This window comes from Schistocerca nitens, chromosome 6 (genome assembly GCF_023898315.1).
Source record: "Schistocerca nitens isolate TAMUIC-IGC-003100 chromosome 6, iqSchNite1.1, whole genome shotgun sequence".
Taxonomy (NCBI): domain Eukaryota; kingdom Metazoa; phylum Arthropoda; class Insecta; order Orthoptera; family Acrididae; genus Schistocerca; species Schistocerca nitens.
In genome coordinates this window covers 564335300-564357177 of record NC_064619.1, presented here as the reverse complement: position 1 = coordinate 564357177, position 21878 = coordinate 564335300, and the positions used below count along the sequence as shown (strand labels likewise).

The 21878-nt window shown below is 43.7% G+C and overlaps 1 protein-coding gene across 1 annotated transcript in view; it reads right to left on the bottom strand.

Annotated features, from left to right (window-relative positions):
* Nucleotides 1-4223: 4223 nt before the first annotated feature.
* The window catches only part of LOC126263470 (LIM/homeobox protein Lhx9), a 598391-nt gene continuing 580736 nt past the window's right edge, over nt 4224-21878 (bottom strand). Inside the window, exon 4 of the mRNA XM_049960563.1 lies at nt 4224-4557. Coding sequence (XP_049816520.1) covers nt 4224-4557 — 334 coding nt within the window. The remainder of the gene's footprint in view (nt 4558-21878) is intronic.

Below are 21878 nucleotides of genomic sequence, written 5' to 3'. Positions count from 1 at the left end.
ACGGTGCTTTTCAACAGTAAAAGTTTAACTTCTGACAAACCTTTATGAAGTACTATATTTTATCCACCATAATCACAACATGGCATGAGGATCTAACTGACAATCAACACGTTTAGTAACAAAAACTGTGCGAAGACTAGAAGACGACAGTTATATCTGTCGAAACCGTCTGTGAAAAATAAAGATGAATTTATACGATTTTGGATACTGAAAGTTTTTTACCTAGTGAAACAGATCGGTCGTTTTAATTTCTCAAAAAATTTAGTAGAATGGTATCCCCCGCCGCACAGTTTTTGCAACAAACCACGCATAGCGGACCATCTCGCCAAATATTGGGGAGGATAGTCGGTGATTTACAATGTAACGTATTTTCAAGCAGTCGTCTCCAATGTGAAAATGAAACTAAGGAAATAAGAAGTCGCTTATGACTTAACTACCATTTTTTTAATGTTATCTGCAGAGTTTTCGCGGACAGTGTGAGTACAATCCTTTCTACGAAATTTCTTTGTAGTCGCAATTTTTCATTTGCCTTTCCTTTTCATGCCTTTCACGAAAATATTAATAAGTACCACATATTCAGCGTTATTTCGGCTCATTTGCAGTGTAAGTAACGTAAAAACTGAAAATAAAGAAAATAAAAAAAGGTTTCCATGTAAGAGCTCAACCACACGACCCTCGGATTACCGGTCTGTAATCTTCCCGCCGCGCCAGCAACTGCCTGGAAACTACGTTAACATAAATGACTCATGTCTCGTACGACTCACGCCAAAAATGCAATTCTCTTCGAAGCGCGTGGCAGTCTTGCACTCCTTCTCCTCTTATTTCCATTTCTGCGCAGACCTGCATGTACCACAAATTTGGACGAAATGTGTGATGAGGAGGCGTGGTTCCCTTGTATGTCACGACAAGCCTTGCACTTTTGCACGCTTCGGTAAGAGGAAATAAGTCTCTGAGTAGAAAGTTCCGGTAGCGCTACGTAGCCAGTTTACAAAGGCCATATTTTTTTTAACCTCCGATCGGTGGCGAACTGAAAACCACAGTGAAAATCCGGGAGGGTTGGTGCAGATACATTGCGCAGTGTCTCGAGTACGCCGGTCTATAGCGTCAAAAATAGTTTCCTGCGAAGTGTGAAGCCCTGCTGAGAGCTTTCCCCTGATTTCATGCACCCCACATAACGTAACTGCCATGCGTTTCCTTTTTCATGACTATTCTCGGCGGCATAGTGCAGGTGCAACGAAGAAGTTCCTGCAGTGTTTTGGAAGGGAAATGTTTGATCATCTACCAGACATCACGGACTTTGATCCCTCTGATTTTCATCTTTACGCTCACATGAAACTGTGTACAGCATTTTGGCACAGACGAAGAGCTGCAGACCAATGTATAGATTTGGCGGAAAGCACAGGCGGCTGCATTACATGACGAGGCTGTTTGAAACTTTGCACGATACTACGACGGATGTCTAACAAGGAGACCTTAAGAGTCTCGGAAATTCAAGTCGGGATGAGCCTTCATAGGTTAGTAGTATACCTCAAGGGTGTCCATCCACAAAATCTGTAAAGCCCACTAGCCAGAAGATACCCAGAAAGAGGGCTCTAAAGTTTTACGAGTACCTCATATACTGATCAATTTATACGTTATGGCAGCACAACGACATGGCAGCGTTTGTAGCGGAATCACTTGTAACGTGGGCGATCCACGATCGATCCTAAATTCCGTAACTTTCTATTTTGATTTTTAATTGTTTTCAACATTATGAAAACTCTTACGTAAATTTAATGACCGAAAGTATTATCAGTCAAATGATAAGGAATTTTGTGTTATTTGTGATGACAGAAAGAAGCGTGAACAAACGTGCCAATTCACCCTTGACTTTTGCGGGGCTGGAGCGTTCCGCACTGTGTAATATCATCGAACATTTTAGAATATTGTGAATTAAACACGTCTATTAATGATGACATGACGGAAGTATCAAGGACTTGCAGATGAAATCAATTAAGATTTGTTATGCACGTCGAGGGCGAATTAAAATACGCGATCGTTTATTACGAAAGCTTGCTTGTTGGAAACAATTTGATGGATTCAGGATCTTTAACGTCAATTTCTCGTGAAGCGGTGTTGCCGGGTGAAGGTATTTACGAGCGTAATATGGACATGCTGAGTGAAAATGTACTTAAGACTGATGATAAATTTGCTCATGAAAATGAAAGCTGTGACGAGGAACCATTTGAAAATGTCGAAGACCAGCCGCCATCAGACGAATATGAACCAGCAGAGGAAAAAAAAGAAGAGAAGTAGGCCATTTTCTCTGGATTACAAAATTAAAATTGTTGATACCGCATAGGATCACCTTACGTGGATGAGGTCAGAAATGCTATTTAAGAGTTGTTATAATTTTCAAAATAATTGCTCTAAAAAAATAAAAATATTCCCGAAGGTAGGGTGAATCTTGATCGTTCACGCGGCGATCGAGTCTGCTACAGGTGCAGCCATCTGGCTGTGCTGACTTAGTATATAAATTGACTGCTATATAGGCTGCACATAAAACTACAGAGCCCATTTTCTCGGTATATTCTGGCCAGTGCGCCTTACAACTTTTATTGACGGACACCTTTGAGGTAATTACAATGAAATGAACACCCTTAGCTGCTTACAGGCGTTGACATACGTAAACGGGGACAGATGAAAGTGTGTGCTCCGACCGGGACTCGAACCCGGGATCTCCTGCTTACATGGCAAACGCTCTATCCATCTGAGCCACCGAGGACACAGAGGATAGCGCGACTGCAGGGATTTATCTCTGGCACGCCTCCCGCGAAACCCACATTCTCAACGTATTGTCCCGCACTAAATTCGTACCTTTGAGGTAAACTACTAACCTGAACTGAATTTCCGAGACTGTAAGGTCCCCTTGTAAGTCGGAACGGCAGCTACGTAGAGACGTAGCTGGAGCATGTAGCTAAATGCTGAAAAGTAAACTTTTTTTTTTAATTGTTAAGGCTTTCGTGGCCACTTGTTGACAAACTGCCTATTGGCTTCTGTCTCGGGTTCTTCGGCCGACGTTCATCTAATGATTTTTCTGACGTTTCGCCAGCACGAGTGGCTGGCATTGTCAAAGCTTCACCCTCCATTGCCGGTGGTGAACTGGAGGCGAGCTCGCGGCCGCAGACTATATGTACCCGGCGCGCCAACGTCCGAGGGCTTCTCCGCGGTCATTTCCGGTGCGGTTCTCCTCTTGCTACCTGCGACGGTCCTTCGCTGCAGTACGGGAAGCCAGGATCCATTTACCTCAAGGCTTTTTTTTTAATTTTCACTATGGCTTCAATTTCGCAATCAGAGCCTCAAAAAGTATAGCCCTCGGTAACAGCCCTGGCGTAATAGTGGCGCCTTGATTTCTAATGTATGCAACCCTCAACACACAACTCGTGCTCGCTCCGTTACTGATCCCTAGAAAGCAGCTTTGAATTCGCCAGAAGTAACACCGACTGGTGTTCTAAAACGAAACGAGTTTTTGCTACTGTCGAGTAGGTCACGCCCAATCCCGCGACCCGTTTCAGTTAGTTTCTCGGAGTGACGGAATGGCGAAGAGCGATTCTGCTACAGGTGCAGACATTTTGCTGTGCTGCCTTAGTATATAAATTGACTGCTATATAGGCTGCACATAAAACTATAGAGCCCTTTTTCTCGGTATATTCTGACTAGTGCGCTTCACAACTTTTATGGACAGACACCTTTGAGGTAAACTGAACTGAATTTCCGAGACTGTAAGGTCCCCTTGTTAAGTCCGAACGGCAGCTATGTAGAGAAGTAGCTGGAGCATGGAACTAAATGCTGAAAATTAAACATTTTTCTTTTATTTTCACTGTGGCTTAAATTTCGCAAGCAGAGCCTCCAAAAATATAGCCCTCGCTAATAGCCCTGGCGTAATAGTGGCGCCTTGATTTCTAATGTATGCAACCCTCAACACAACTCGTTCTCGCTCCGTTACTGATCCCTAGAAGGCAACAGAGATAACACCGACAGCCGTTCTAAAACGAAATGAGTTTTTCCTATCGTCGAGTAGGGCACGCCCGTTCCCGCGACCCGTTTCAGTCGGTTTCTCGGAGTGAAGGAATGGCGAGTGGTGTGCCGGAAGGGCGTTGGCGGCAGCAGTGGCGGGCTTGCCTGGCGGCCGGCGGCGCCGCCTGGAGCCGTGCGGCCGTGCGGCCGTGCGGGTACCGACCTGCTCAGTCCCGGCTGCGCCTCGGCCTGCCGACCTTGCCCTTGCGCGCTGGCGCGCCTGCCGCTCCCGCACCTGCCGCCGCCGCCGCCGCCGCCGCCGCAGCCGCCGCCGCCGACGCCACCGCCGAGCCCTTGAGCAGCTTGTGCCAGTCCTGCTCGCACACCAGGCTGCCGGCCAGCAGGCAGTAGCGGTCCCCGGGCACCAGCTGCCCGCCGCACTTGGAGCACGCGAAGCACTTGAGGTGGAACACGTGGTGCTGCGGCCCGGCGCGCATCACGAACTCCGACGCGGGGATCGTCTGGCCGCACGCCGAGCACGCCCCGCTGCTGCCGAACAGCCTGCAACCACACAAACAGGGCCGCCGTCAGCACACCGCCGCTGCTACCTGCAATACACTCTACACACTACACGTAATTGCAACGCAGCAGCATGTGACCATTCGATAGAAGAAAGTTCCGTAAACTTTATTCCCCTCCCCAAAGTGGATCCGTTGGTTCAAATCGCTCTGAGCACTATGGGACTTAACAAAAATGGTTCAAATGGCTCTGAGCACTATGGGGCATAGCGACCTTCAAACGCGTTTTTCTTGAATTACTCGAAAACCGTGGCCTGCAGTGAAACCTATCCCATTGCAAAATTATTAAATTTCCAACAAAAATGTTCATGTCCATTTTCTTTAGGACTAATAGTTTGCGTGTAGCGAGTGAGAGAATACGAATATCTCGAGCATGATTTTTGGAGGTGTTGCGGGTTGCATAAAACCCACAGATAGGGGCCTCTTAAAATGGCTCTCAGCACTATGGGACTTAACTTCTAAGGTCATCAGTCCGCTAGAACTTAGAACTACTTACACCTAACTAACCTAAGGACATCACACACATCCATGCTCGAGGCAGGATTCGAACCTGCGACCGTAGCGGTCGCGCGGTTCCGGACTGAAGCACCTAGAAACGCTCGGCCACATCGGCTGGCGATCCGTTTTTCTCTTGGTTCAGCACTCTTCCGAACTTTTGTGGACCCAAGGGAAAATACTCTTCAGCGCCAAAGAAACTGGTATAGGCATGAGTATTCAAATACAGAGACATGTAAAGAGGCATGATATGGCGCTACGGTCGACATCGCCTATATAAGACAACAAGTGTCTGGCGGAGTTGTTGGATCCATCACTATTGCTACAGTGGACAGTTGTCAAGATTTAAGTGAGTTTGATCGTGGTGTTGCGGTCGGCGCACTAGCGATGGGTCACAACGTCTCTGCGACAGCGATGAAGCAGGGACTTTGCAGTACATCTTCATCTACATGATTACTCTGCAATTCACATTTAAGTACTTGCCAGAGGGTTCCTCGAACCACAATCATACTATCTCTCTACCATTCTACTCCCGAACAGCACGCGGGAAAAACGAACACCTAAACCTTTCTGTTCGAGCTCTGATTTCTCTTATTTTATTTTGATGATCATTCCGACCTATGTAGGTTGCGCTCAACAAAATATTTTCGCATCCGGAAGAGAAAGTTGGTGACTGAAATTTCGTAAATAGATCTCGCCGCGACGAAAAACGTCTTTGCTTTAATGACTTCCATCCCAACTCGCGTATCATATCTGCCACACTCTCTCCCCTATTACGTGATAATAAAAACGAGCTGCCCTTTTTTGCACCCTTTCGATGTCCTCCGTCAATCCCACCTGGTAAGGATCCCACACTGCGCAGCAACATTCTAAAGGAGGACGAACGAGTGTAGTGTAAGCTGTCTCTTTAGTGGACTTGTTGCATCATCTAAGTGACCTGCCAATGTAACGCAACCTTTGGCCCGCCTTCCCCACAATATTATCTATGTGGTCTTTCCAACTGAAGTTGTTCGTAATTTTAACACCCAGGTTCAAATGGTTCAAATGGCTCTGAGCACTATACGACTTAACTTCTGATGTCATCAATCGCCTAGAACTTAGAACTAATTAAACCTAACTAACCTAAGGACATCACACACATCCATGCCCGGGGCAGGATCGAACCTGCGACCGTAGCGGTCTCTCGGCTCCCGACTGCAGCGCCTAGAACCGATAGCCACTCCGGGCGGCAACACCCAGGTACTTAGTTGAATTGACAGCCTTGAGAATTGTACTATTTATCGAGTAATCGAATTCCAACGGATTTCTTTTGGAACTCATGTGGATCACCTCACACTTTTCGTTATTTAGCGTTAACTGCCACCTGCCACACCATACAGCAATCTTTTCTAAATCGCTTTGCAACTGATACTGGTCTTCGGATGACCTCACTAGACGGTAAATTACAGCATCATCTGCGAACAACCTAAGAGAACTGCTCAGATTGTCACCCAGGTCATTTATATAGATCAGGAACAGCAGAGGTCCCAGGACGCTTCCCTGGGGAACACCTGATATCGCTTCAGTTTTACCCGATGATTTGCCGTCTATTACTACGAACTGAGACCTTCCTGACAGTAAATCACGAATCCAGTAGCACAACTGAGACGATTCCCCATAGGCTCACAGCTTGATTAAAAGTCGCTTGTGAGGAACGGTGTCAAAAGCTTTCCGGAAATCTAGAAATACGGAATCAACTTGAGATCCCCTGTCGATAGCGGCCATTACTTCGTGCGAATAAAGAGCTACCTGCGTTGCACAAGAACGATGTTTTCTGAAACCATGCTGATTACGTATCAATAGATCGTTCCCTTTGAGGTGATTCATAGTGTTTGAATACAATATATGCTCCAAAACCCTACTGCAAACCGACGACCATTTCACGAGTGTACCGTGTGCTGTGGCCTTCTCCACCAGACATCACGGCGGCTAGAGTATCAGCAACCAAACTGACAGCCTGCAGCCGAGGGTTGCCCGCTTCGCAGGCACACCGAAGCACAACACAACCGACAGGCAATATTGATGAATGGCCACAACAACAAACAACAACAACAACACCCCAGCAAAGACACCAGCGGCCACCAGGGGCCACTACCGGCACACATAAACATAAGGAAGAGGTCGCTGCAGATCCCGAAACTATTTTCACACGTCAAACCACGTGATGGAAAATAGATCTGAGGTACTCATCCGCCGAGGCGCTATAAAGGCCGGCTCTCGGCCGCACATCGGCAGTTCATCGACCGCCAGCAGACGTGGTTAGCTGCCGACCCGGCAGCTCGGCTTGGATCTTGTCGCTGATCTCTAGATATATTCTGGTATATCGGAAAAGTCTCCGGCGGAGACTAGTAGGAAATTATTTCAGTTGTTTTCTGTATTATTCTGGTATGTAGTTGTGATTTGAAGACGGATCACTGCTTTGGGTTGGTGACATTCTTGGAGAATTTGTTTTGGTTAATTGAACAGTCCAATAAATTGTTTTCGGACTTTGATCGTTAGTTTCTTCTGCGTACGCAGACATATCACCATGGATATGAGGAATCCGGAAAAACATCAAATATCGCTGCAGCCAGAGAAAGATCCTGCAAGAACGGGACCAACAACTTTCTTTCTTTTGCTTGTGCCTTTTTCCTACAGTGACGCAGGGTCGGCATGGTTAATCGGATTTGGCAAGGTTAAGTTAAAGGGTGGCCGGATGCCCTTCCTGCCGCCACCCTGTACCCCCAGGACGGAAATAGTGTACCCCAACTGTCCGCGTCTAGTGTCATCCACAGAATAGTGTGAATGTGCTCAGATGTCTGCGAGCCGTGGAACTGAGGCAGGAAGTGGGGACCAGCCCAGTATTCACTTAGTGGGATGTGGAAAACCGCCTAAAAACCACATCCAGGCTAGCCGGCACTCCGGCGTTAATACGCCGGGCGGATTCGATCCAGGGCCAGCGCGCCTACCCAAGTTCAGGAAGCAGCGCATTAGCGCTCTCGGCTAACCCGTGAGGGTAAGAACGGGACCAACAACAACCGAAGAGAATCGTACAACGTGACAGCAGTGCAAACCTTCCGCAAATTGCTGCAGATTTCAGTGCTGGGCCATCAACAAGTGTCAGCGTGCGCACCACTCAACGAAACATCATCGATTTGGGCTTTCGGAGTCGAAGGCCTTCTCGCGGACCCTTGGTCACTTCACGACACAAAGCTTTACGCCTCGCCTGTGCCCGTCAACACCGACATTGGATTGTTGCTGACTGGAAACGTGCTGCTTGCTCGGATGAGTCTCGTTTCAGATTGTATTCCTACACGATATTAGGCGGGTGTAGCAATTTCTTTGGCTCTTCAGTGAAGTACAAGGTGTGTGAGGAAATAAATGACGCCGGCCGAAGTGGCCGTGCGGTTAAAGGCGCTGCAGTCTGGAACCGCGAGACCGCTACGGTCGCAGGTTCGAATCCTGCCTCGGGCATGGATGTTTGTGATGTTCTTAGGTTAGTTAGGTTTAACTAGTTCTAAGTTCTAGGGGACTAATGACCTCAGCAGTTGAGTCCCATAGTGCTCAGAGCCATTTGAACCATTTTTTGAAATAAATGACACTGACAAGACTGCGACCGATCTGACAACGCTGTTTTGTTCTACTTGTGTCGACCGGCGTGTTCATCCATTCCAGATGTTCAGTTCGAGTTTCATTTCTATACAGCCATTACGTGTTTTTTGAGAGTGCCGTGAGTGTAGTTGTGTTTCTGTTGTGTGTTACTAAAATGGAACAAAGGAATTTAGACCAATGTTACGAGTACAAGTTTTACATTAAATTAGGAAATTCCGCGATTTTTACCTTTGAAAATTTGAAACAGGCCTACGGGTAATATTCTTCGTTAAGGGTAGAAGTTTTCCGTGGATACAAATCTTTTTGGAAGGTCCAGAACACGTTGAATACAAACGTCTCTCAGGGAGACGTTCTAAAATCAACCAAAACGTCGAACGTGTGCGTGATCTTGTGACACCAGCCCGACGTTTAAGAAAGTGACTTATTCATCTCTCTCGCCGTACATCAAATTTTGACAGAAAATTTGCACATGTGAAAGGTTTGTGGCAAAATGATCCCCTAAAATCGCACAACTAAGCAGAAGGACAATCGAAGAAACGTGTGCGTTGAGCTTGTTGAGAGGACTGCCAGTGACTGGTTCAGTCGTGTGATCACAGGTGACAAATCCTGGATTTTTGAGTACGATGCGAAGAGAAAGCGGCGACGTGAGGAGTGTCACACTGAGACATCTCCTAGACTAAAAAAAAATAACGAATGAGCAAATGAAAGAGTAAAACAATGCTCATCCGCTGTTTTGACAGAAGGGGTATCGTGCATAAAGAATTTGTTCCTCCACAACAAACTGTCAGTCAAGTTTTTTGCAAAGACCTTCTTGAAAGGCTCAGGAAGAAGTAAATCTAGTGGACCTGACACTGCAGACAAACAGCAGCTGCGTGATGGCAGTGCCCCAGATCACTCAGCCAATTCCATCACAGAATTGTTGGCCCCAAAAGGCAATCCTGTTGTTGCACAACCCCTTATGAACCTGACCTGAAATCTTGTGACTTTTTTTTCTTTTCCATAAATTGAAAAATTCTAAAAGGACGTCATTTTGGGACTCTGGAGAACATTCAAAAGAATGTGAGAGACATGCTTAAAGGTCCTGCCATTTGAAGCCTTTCAGCGGTGCTACCAAGACTGGGAACAATGATTCCGCCGGTGTATGGCTACCGAAGGGAACTACTTTGAAGGGGACAATACTGTAGTTTGAAGAAAATAAAAACTTTGGTAGATAAAAAAAATCAATTTCATTATTTTTCTCACACACGTCGTACACTGCACAAAAGAATGAAAGCGTCACTGTCTTGAAACCACACCATTCCCTCCCCTCCCCCCCCCCCCCAGCACTATGACACGGAAGCCAGAAGTTTTATTCAGTGTAGCGCCACTCGTCTGTATTGTGTTGAAGCGGTCGCCTAGGCAGTCGTCAAGGCTAGTCTATGTACAAGTACATTTTTCTTACAATGAATTCAATTTTGTGAACAATTTTTCAAAATCACCAAGTGTCAGGTTTTACAGAACATCCTCTTGTAATAACTGTTACATTTTCCAAGGGTAAAATGAAAATGGCGCACAAATTATAAAGCAAATAATACATGCTTTTAATTATAAGCAAATGGGGCCAGTTTCGGGCGCTTTCCTCTGACATGTTTGGTTTCTTTATTATTTACCAGCTGTGGCTGAATGCGGTGCAAGGTTTCTTTCTAAGTAGATACAGATATGCAAAGCAATACATTTACATGTACAAAATAAAAGAAAGAACAACTTTTTGTTCATTAAATTAAATTTGAAAATTTTTAAGTGCTTTTGATATGCAGTATTTTTAGTCTTTCTGTCTCCTGTAAAAACAAATTTTTCGACTGTTACGTTCCTGAGAAAAATAACAGACAGATTGTGCTTCATACTTTTAAGTATGCCAAGTCGACTAATTACGGAAATGAAATACCAACAGGCCGTTTCCGGGCGTTTCTGAATGTCACATCTTCTCATTCTCAGCATTACGCGCAAAGACAGTGGGGGTATCTTACTTCCAAAGCATTCTTATGTAGGTAATGTGTCATGCATATACCACATTTGGTTTTAATTCGTTCCTGAGTTTCGTCATTATCTAACCCCCCTTCACCCGAAATACTCTGCCATAGGGGCATTATGGGTGTCTTATTGTCAGAGTAAATTTTTCCAGATACAAATGATATGACAGTCAATTTTGGTAGAAATGCCTGCAGGCAATACAGAAATATGCTGATATGTCACTTCTTTGAACCCCCCCCCCCCACTCCTCTTCTAACCTCCAGCTCTGGGAATGAAATATCACCGTGACTATCACCATCATGAAGTCTAGCGACAACGAAAACTAAGGATTTAATACCAATATAGGCGGTTATTAAATATTCTTACATGGGATGTCTGCTCATCCCCACCCCTATCTGTAAGGATGTTAAGGAATATTATCGCACAATATTTTTGTAGAAATAAATATAAAGCAATGTGTCATGTAGATACAAAACTAAATGAAACTGCTGCAGACATTACTCAGCTAAGCTTCTATTTACCCACTTTTTCACCCTTACCCCCGTTCATGGCGGGTGGTTCTTACCCCCACAGAAACATTCAATGATGCGCATGCAGCAACTCACCACTGTGAAGTGGTTTGCACTACAGGAATTATACCTGCTTGACGATGTCAAGCTAATTATTATGTTTTTACACGATTACACTTTTGCTTAACCGTATTATGATCATATAAGAGTTCTTCTGTGTCAGGTACGTATGTTTCGTCACATTTAAACTGCGTTTTAATGACTTTATAACGCCGGCCGATGTGGCCGAGCGGCTCTAGGCGCTTCAGTCTGCAGTCGCCTGACCGCTACGGTCGCAGGTTCGAATCCTGCCTCGGGCATGGATGTGTGTGATGTCCTTAGGTGAGTTAGGTTTAAGTAGTTCTAAGTTCTAGGGTACTGATGACCTCAGATGTTAAGTCCCATAGTGCTCAGAACCATTTGAACCATTTTGACTTTATAATTTATTGTTTATACGGTACAGACTGGACAACGGTTGTGATTGGTTCCCCTTTTGCTGACGGTCAGACATGTTCATTATGGACTGGAGTTGATAGACAATTTTTCCACGCTCATTCACTGGAATTGAAGACAAAAAATTTTTCATAATAGATACGCAAAATGTACACACAGATCAGGGTTTTACTTTCCGTCGACACAGAAGTTATTAGAAATGGAAGACAAGTTCGTACTGCGGAGCAATAGAGAAGAGAATCGCCTGTGCCCTTTCGATGTAACCGTTGTGATATTACCCTTAAGCGATTGTGGTGAAAGTACAGAAACCGCAAATCTGGGCGGCCACAGAGGTATTTGAATCGCCATCCTCCAGAATACGGATCCAGTGTCATTGCTTGGAAACGGTGTTGGCGGATGACCACTGCCGAGTTCCACCGTCTGCCAGGTGGAATGCTTTTGCCTCCTTCAATGTGGAAATGCGTTAACCGAATGTTTTTCTTGCTGTTGGGTGTGTGCCAACGCGCTTACATGATGTTCATACGCTGTCCTGCAGTTTAGAATCAAATGAACACTTCCGCAAGATAAGATAAGATAATTCTGCTGTAATCGCCGGCCAGACACAGAGGTAAAGGTGTGGAGAAACTAAAACAATAACGAAGGCTTACCTTCAGAGAAGGCGAATGTATGTGCATGTGTTTTAGGGTATGGAAACCAGGGGCTAACAGAACTGTTACAAAAGTTGTTCCTAAGTAATTAGATTCACGAGAAGAACCTTAACTCACTAGTCCGTTTCATACACATCCGCAGAAAACACTGGGAAATGTTAGGGAAGAATCTTCCTGCTGTAGAGACTTTGATCCAAGCCTTCATGAAAGACACTTTGCTATAGCTCAGAGGTCGCTCAGTATTTTGGTTCTGAGCAGTATGGTTATCAGTTAGAGCCATAGCCAGTAGAAGCCCGTCCTTGTCCGGCCCAGGGTCACATTCGAAACACACTAGCCACCTGCCGCCTTCACACTGCCACTCCTAGAGGCTGCCTTTCGCCAGTGCACATCGTGGACGTAACGCAGCACCCACGCTGTGACAGACCGATGAGCGCTAGGTAATGACATGCAATTATGCAGTCCCATCACAGTCCATCTGCCAATGTTCTATTTGTCTAGGGGTAACAATAACAAATCACGGAGAGCAATCATGACACCTTTTAATTAACATATTGGACATGTTATTGTCTTCTTAATGTAATCATACTGACAAAGATTTTATTTTATAGCATTGTGTTGTACACGATAGCTGAAATTCTGCAAATCAGTGGCGGTGCAAACATAGATTTTTGTGGAAAAATATGATTGCGTCGTACTCTATCTACATTCCTGCAGCTGGCACAACTAATTCCTTTATTTGTTATTAATTTGCATATTCTGTAAATAAGTGCAAGTGTGTCACAGTTGATGAACGTAATAAACTTTAATTGAACTGATTCACCAAGTATCTTTCTAACTAAATCACATCAGCGCAGAGCTGGCACCCAACATGCGGAGTTAACGCAATAAATTACATCATTACATTGTTGTTGATGTGAACACAGGAGTTCCTGAAATAGCAGTGTTATTAACATCGTGTTACATAATTTATTTATAAACACAACGTTCGAGTCAGATGGCAATAATGATATGCTAACAGAAGCCATGTCGACAGTACAGAAGAAATAAAATGTGGAGAAGTTGTTGACAGACCTGGGGAAGAACTAGAAATAACAGTATCAAGTTAGCAGAGTTAGTAGATTAAGATACAAAGAAAGTGAACTGTGTGGAGTTGAGCTAATCTGGAACAGTGCCATCGGTGTGACAGAAATATTGGTCCGTTGTTGGACAGTGGGATAGAGAGGGATGCAACGTAGATCATAATGGACAAATATGATTCTTGATCCTGATTCTGGTAGCATATGACTTGTTATGGACCTAATGACTTAGTTTATAGACTTTTTCTAGGTTATCTTCATTTTTGGCAGTTGAATGATGTTTCAGTTTAATTGTTTTATCGAAACTTATTACTTTCTCGTTTATGGAGACCTATTATTTACTTTTTAAGGGGGGGTGCTGGAAAATGGGGCTTCGACCTTGAAATATTAGCCACTGAATAAATAAATGCGTATTTCAGCTACTGGAGAGTGTAATTTTTTTTTTTCAGGTAAGAAGAATCGGATAAAGATTTAACTTCCTGTACAAGCAGCAAGTTTTGGATTACTGGGTACTTCGTTCCAGTGTCGTATGGTCGAAATGCAAAACAATATGGAGGGATGTTTAGTGCTGTGTACAGGCACAACCAGGATGCTGGAAGTATCAGACGTAATATTGCAGCTATGGTATGATGGTACATATTTGATACGCGAGGAAAGGCACTGAGGACATCAGTGAATAGGAAGCCAATAAAACGTGCGGGGCGTCCTAACTTAGCTTAGGGAGACTCAAGACGTGTGTTGAACACACGTTTCGGACATGAATTCAAGGCTGGAGTCATCTGGAGTTTCCACTGTTTGTGCACCACAAGAGTATAGATCCGCGCTTGACCGTAATTCATCATAGATCGCTTGAGATAAAGTCTTTCCCTGAGTGGAAAAGGGCAACTGTCACATCCATCTGAAAAGAATGTAGAGCTACCGTCCTAAATCACTCATACGTATTCGTAGCAGAATCCTAAATCATACTGTAAGATCGAACACAATAGCCTTCTCCCTAAAAGTAAACACTGGTTCCGAAAACACTCTGCGAAACACAGCTGGCGCTCTTCACAAATGGTTCAAATGGCTCTGAGCACTATGGGACTCAACATCTTAGGTCATAAGTCCCCTAGAACTTAGAACTACTTTAAACCTAACTAACCTAAGGACATCACACACACCCATGCCCGAGGCAGGATTCGAACCTGCGACCGTAGCAGTCCCGCGGTTCCGGACTGCAGCGCCAGAACCGCTAGACCACCGCGGCCGGCCGCTGTTCACACTCTATGACAACATTACTGTGGATGAAGGTCATGCGAAAATAAAATTCTGTGAAACAAGGCAAAAAAGTGCTTCGTTTAGTCCATGCAATAAATAGACAGTCTTGATGGAGATAGAGCCGGCTGGGTTGGCCTAGCGGTTCTAGGCGCTTCAATCTGGAACCGCACGACCGCAACGGTCGCAGGTTCGAATCCTGCCTCGGGCATGGATGTGTGTGATGTCCATAGGTTAGTTAGTTAAGTAGTTCTAAGTTCTATGGGACTGATGACCTCAGAAGTTAAGTCCCATAGTGCTCAGAGCCACTTGAACCATTTGATGGAGATAGATTTATACGGAAATGACAAGACAAAACTTTATTATAATTTGTAAAACGGTGTAATATGCAGCTTGTCATAGAAAAAAGAGGAAAACTCGTGTTTGAAGGCAGCGTTTAATTGAAGCAATACACGCCTAAAAGTAAACGTATTTTAATCTATATAGCAAGGAGAATGTAGAACTACGTCATGGAAGGGAAGCAGAGGGAATCATTTTTTAAGAGCACTGTCAATCTTTTAAAAGAAATATTTCGTATGCCGAGACAACGATAAAACCGCGGACTTGGGGGAAGCCGTGAATAGCTTTGCCAATTGGATTTATAAACGCCAAGAATGGAAGAAGTTTACATAAGCTTGCAAAGAGTGTGTGAGGAATAAAAAGATATGTTAAATTAGTGAAAAGCACTTTTCCTCGTTATCTAGAGCATTTTAGGTGCATGATGTATTCGATAAATGAGATAATACTTCAGTAATGGACAAAAAACAGTCATTTTTATTATTTTCATTTATGTAATCGAGGATGGAAATAAAACACAAGATGTCAGGAAATCGTTGGAAGCACGTTTTGTTACGCGAGAGCGAACGGCGTTAGCGTACCCAGCGAAGTAGCCAATATCGCAGAGTTGTCGCCGTTCTTTTGTCAAATTGACTATCCCGCTTTTATTAATATAATAATGGAGGTGGGCCATCTGTTCCGGTTTTAAACGGGGCGCTCCCGTAATCCATATGCAGCTCCATGTTCAAATTAGCAGCCAGCTCTCGTCTCTCTCCCCCCCCCCCCATACCGTCGCCATCACCCCGTGTCACTACCTACCACCACCCCCTCCCCCCCATTCAACGCCCTCCTCTCCTCCCCCTCCCCCACCTCACATCCACGTCCATCAGCCACACAACCCCGCAGACGAGATCCGCTCGACTCTCGTACGGCGAATACTTAATATTATACACGTCAATCATTCCAACCAATTTTAAAATTAAAAATTATCCCCACACCATCAAATATATTGAAAGCATCAAAGTGTAACGCGGTATAATTTAATTGGTAGTCGATTTAATTAGTACAGATAGGTCGGCTGCCGGCAACGCCACCGCAGCGGGAGCAAGCGCGCGCCAGCCATGGATGATGGAATCCAAATAATAAGTGATCTATACGGGTACAACAAAATGACGTAATAAATTTAGCTCGTGTAATATCTAGTCAAAAGGGCGACCGGCGCCGGGTTCGTCGTGTGCCGAGATTGTTGCGATACACAATGCAGCGGCAGCGCGCTCGCTCGCTCGCTCACACACACACACACACACACACACACACACACACACACACACACACACAAAGACTAGCGCACACGCCCGTACGGCAGGTCCCCCGCCTATCCTTTCCACCGGCGCGCCATCTTGATTTAACGACGATAAAATTAATTTTGTCGGTTGTTATAATAAACGTGGTATTAATATTGGAGCAAGTACGTACTGCTTGCAATATGTTTACTGCTCCGTTAATAAATTTTCGACGCGGCGGCTGAATTCCTTATGAGCTATAAATATGACGGCAGAATGCAATCGCATTGCCCCGCGACAGGTCGGAGCAGTATCACTAAAATTGTTGCCGCAGGCGTATTATGCTGAGGTAGGCCTGCAGTAGCTGAGCGGTACATGGTTCACAAACGGCATGATAGCTATACGATAGAACTCAAAGCTTTCACTGAGACTGCAGGCCGACAGACGGAGGGATTGTCTCTGTGGAAACTGGTCTGCTCAGTACTGTCAGTTTTCGAACGTTAGGAACGCCCCTTATGAGACTGTAAACTAGGACCATTTAACACGCTTCTGGTGTACGTCTGACTTATCTACATCAGAAGTTAGTATTTTTTGTAATTTTCACTTTGCGAAGGGTGTATCTCAACTTCGTATTTTGTACCCTTTCATTCTCATATTTGAGGTTTATGAGTTACCAGCTTTATACAGTTTCCGGCTCTGGCTCTGAGCACTATGGGACTCAACTGCTGAGGTCATTAGTCCCCTAGAACTTAGAACTAGTTAAACCTAACTAACCTAAGGACATCACACACATCCATGCCCGAGGCAGGATTCGAACCTGCGACCGGAGCGGTCTCGCGGTTCCAGACTGCAGCGCCAGAACCGCGCGGCCACTTCGGCCGGCTACAGTTTCCGTGAAAAACGTTTAATACTAAAGCGTTTTTTTTTTTACACTAAAAAGGTGTTAACACGAAACAATACTGCCATCCCGACAAAATTCTATCTAATAACATACTTTCTTTTAACACAAGAGAAATATCGTTTAATACGAACAGATTTCCTTTATCAGACGACAGTAGCAAAGTCACACAAATTTTTTTCCGCTCCACCAAATAAAGTGAGAAATAGATGCTACTGTTGCTGTGATACCCCTTGTCTTTGGGAACTTCCACTGTCGATGATACTGTACATTGTTTTATCTGTAATGGCAGAGACATCAGAAAATTTTCTATATTTTTAGAATGGCCTACAGTATCACCGGATGGATTTGTTACAACCGATGTTGTTTGTTTGTACAAAGCCGATTATGACCAAAAAAAGACATTTTGGAGATGATTCAGAGTACAAAAGATCGCATCGGTGTAGACGGCCAAGACGACGACAACGACTGTGAATTTGACAACGAAATCAACACTGAAGCAGCTGTCCCGATTACCACAGAAATTTCGAAACATAAAAAGTATGCGCAGCTATTCAAATGCGCATACGAACGGCGAAAAGAATAAATCGATGGACGCTGTCGAAAAAAGAGTCGACCTTCTGATGTTGAACAAGACAACATAAAAGTAAAAATAACTACAAGAGTATATCTTAAAAGTGAACGGAATTACTGCACTGTAATAAAATTCGACTAGTTCGAATATACAATTTTTTAGTATGCATCGTTCAACACGAAATTATTTTACCACGAAAAGAATATTTCAGTCCCCTCAGAACCGTGTTAAAAATTTGTCACTGTATATAACTGACTGAAAGTGCCAGGTGCCTCTCCTGGCCTATTCAGCTGTAAGTTTACGGGTTGCTAGTAACGCAAATGTATTGAGCAAGTGAACAGCGTTTGATCTTGTAATTTAATTTCCTAGAACTTTTTAGTAACCCTTCTTCTATCTTTCTAAACATATTATTTTACAATCACTTACTGAGGAGTGAGGAGTGGAAACAGCTTATTATGCCATTGCCTGACAGAGATGCATTGGGAGAATCCTCAGGGAGTACAGTCTAAGCACGAAGGAGTTTAGAAAACCAGCGTTTGACAGATACTTAAGTACTGCTCATCACTACGACACCCTTATACACAGGATTGGCAGAGGAAATAGGGACGATACCAAAGAAGAGCAGCGCATTTGGTCACAGTTCATTTACTAAGCGCGAAAGCAACGAGTAGACGCTGATCCAAGTCCAGTTTCAGACGCTAAAATAGAGGCGCTGTGCTTTACGGTATGGTGTTCTGCTAAAGTTTCGAGAGCATACGTTCCTAGAAGACTCCGCCAGTATATTGCTTCCTCTGACGTACATCTCGTGAAAAAGAGCACAAAGGAAAAAGAAACAGAAAGAGATTGTAGCTCACACGGAGGGCCAGAGGGTTACCAACAATCGTTCTTTGCGTCCACCATTCGCGACTGGAACAGGAAGTAAAATTACGATATTTCTGTGCCTGTGTTATTCCGAATTACGATGCAATGTTTCTTCGGACGTGCATGCAGGCCGACATCGGGCAAGCGACTTTCAAGAAAATATCTCCTCCTGTACGGGAATATACGTAATGGATGTACGAATATTGGTCGTAGACAAGTGGTTGACGACATATCGAAGTTTGCTCGGATAGCACAAAGTTTCGCTGTTGTCATTCCACTATACAGCTATTGTCCATATTCGCAACTACGAATATATTTCTTGGAAAGGAGAGAAGTGACTGGTACACGACGTATCCTCCACCACACACCAGAAGGTGGCTTGCAGAGGATAGATGTAAATGTTGCGTGACCCCAGGCTGAAAGATACAGTAAAATAATTATATTCATTTTTACTTAGCCCAAATTCTCTCAGTCTCCAACAATTTTAGAATGAAGCCCCGCTCGGAAGTACCGTTATTGTCGCTTTGTCGGTGCAGGCCGCAACTATCGTGGAAAGTTTGAAGACTTACTGGAAAATCAGTCCTTCATATCAAGTGAATGCTGGCGGTAAATGTTTCGAACACGATATTACGTGAATAACGAGGATAAAGAATCGCAAAACGGTTAGAGTGTAACTTCAGTGACACGTCACAGCATTTAGTGCCACGGATGAACGTTAGTCTGGTACAGTCATCGGTTCAGAAGCGACCACTATTCCCTATACTCACTTAGGTGAATGTTGGATCGATGTCTCCGTCTCGCAAATAAAAACATATTTGTTTAAACAAGTGAACACTGACCGTGGCACTCTCAAGCGATGTTGTAAGCTCATGAAGGATTTTCGATTACAGAAACAAGTTTTAAATTTACGTCCAGCATTGCCTCTTCAGTTCAAAGGAGACAACGAAGGAGAAAAGTTATATGAGATACTACACTCCATGAGAACCTGAATAATTTAGTAGACAAGCCCAAATTCATGTGAGGGAAATCACCCCGAAACTCTGGCTTATGGCTCGCGCCTATCGAGATGGAGGCTGAATAGTTTTCGACATGTGCTGGGCTTATCAGTTTCTAGCCTCTGTAGTGTCAACGGCGAGACAAGCATTACGAAGATAGTCTAAAAACAGAAAACAGGAATGAGATAGAGAATGGGCAAATGATCAACGGCTGAGCAGACGCAAACTTATACCATTCACTGCAGAACCTTGTTTCTCACAAGAATTTTCGCTTGTATCATCCCTCTACAAACGTGTGCGAGAATCATTCCACTCACTGCATTTCCACAGAAACAATGTAATCACATAAGATGGGAAAACCATGCTTTTGAATATTAATCTCCTTTCCGAAGATTTACGAGAAGTTCGAAGCCTCACTGAGGGGAAAAAAAGATACAATACTGCAGCAAATCCATTGCTTAATTCCTTGTTTCACTTGCTTTGGACTCCAGTGAAGAGACACTACATCATTTTGTGTACTGTACTTCATTACACGACCGTGATTAGGTAAAACCGACTACAGTGATAATAATGTTTTATAGGTTTTATACTACAATTGCGCAGAAGAAAAAGTTTGCAAGATAGATAGTGATGAAAAAGGTAAGATTGAGTGCCAAGAACACGATGAAACTTCCTACAATTTTAAACAGTGCGTTGGACTGCATCATAATGAATTTTTATCGGGTTATCAGGTGAACGTTCTTAAAGATTCACCTTTAACATCGATGAGCAACAGTATGAAACCAAAAATATATAATTTTTAACTTTTTCACGGCCTGTAGAATTGAGAAAAGAAAAGTTGCATCGTAATTCAGAGTCAACTGTACATCCTCCACCCTCTCACTCGCTCCCATAGCCAGCTGAGTGCTTTTTACAGGACAAAAAGTAAGCACATACTACGTCCCAAGCAGCGCCAATCATAGTACATTATTCCTATGCTGAAAACATTTCTCGCGTTGATAACTGATTTACTCGTCTTTTCTACTTTTCTTACATTTCAATAACCACGCTAAAAGCCTGTTCGATCTTCATTCTTGCTCTCTTTTTCAGAACCTACTAACGTTTCTTTTCCCACGTGATATGGATTTCATCATTTGCTTGAACAACTGTTCGTCAGTCTGTATTTTGATATATTGTTTCCGCTGCTGCGAACTTCCTTGAAGCCCCTCGTTTAAATAAGGTGGTTTCAATTTGGCCCTTATGTCATTTGCTTTTATTTTGTCTTTTAAGAGACAGCCTTAATTTTCTGCTAAGTATTTCATCTGTGGCTGATGAAATTCTCTGTCTGTCTGGTTTATACATGTCCATTATTCACTGTCGTCTATAACAGAATGGCCAGTATTATGTCGGCTTTTTTCTCTGGCTTCGTATTTTTCTTTTGAATTTTATGTATTGAATGCTCCACCTCATTAGATACTTCTGTGGTCTTATCGCTATTATCATGAAATAAACATAAGACAAATAATTAAAAATCGCGTTCGTACTACGTAACTGCTGCAATGACTATTGTATATCTTTTGAGTTTTTTGTAATATTAGACTGCATATTTCTCCCGATATATATATATATATATATATATATATATATATATATATATATATATATATATATATATATATATATATCGGGAGAAATATGCAGTATATATATATAGTCTGAATTATGTTGAAGTTTATCTGTTCCTTTTCTTTTTTTTCCAAGCAGAGTAAGGGTTACTTTTCCTTATTGCGAACGTTCACTTCAAATTTCTACACGGTATGCTGCACCATATCGAGATATTACCCAAGTACTTTGAAGAAATTTCTCTGATCGTTTGCTGGGACAGTATGATATCGCACGTTTTTAGGGTTCAACTCACAGTATTGAAACAGAACGAGATAAATAGAATTTGTAACTTTCTGTATGTAATGTATGTCTTGTGTATTTGTGTAGATAGTTGTGTGCCTTGTGCAGCATGTTCGGGAGGTAGCGGCGGCAAAGATCACATCCGTCAGACCAGAAACAACCACAGGGTGCTGGAGTCAGAGACCACCGTACACCGGCTGGCCGCTGGAATAAAGACTGATGGCTATATGTTGCTCATTGATAATTGTTAAGGAGTAATTGTGGCTCCGTACTTCTGTTAACTAAATGCTTGAGTTATGCTCTTCATGCTCGAGGAAAGGGCAGTTACTATCGAGGAGCAGTGAGAGACACTTAAGAGGAACTAAGTTTGCACGTAGAGGG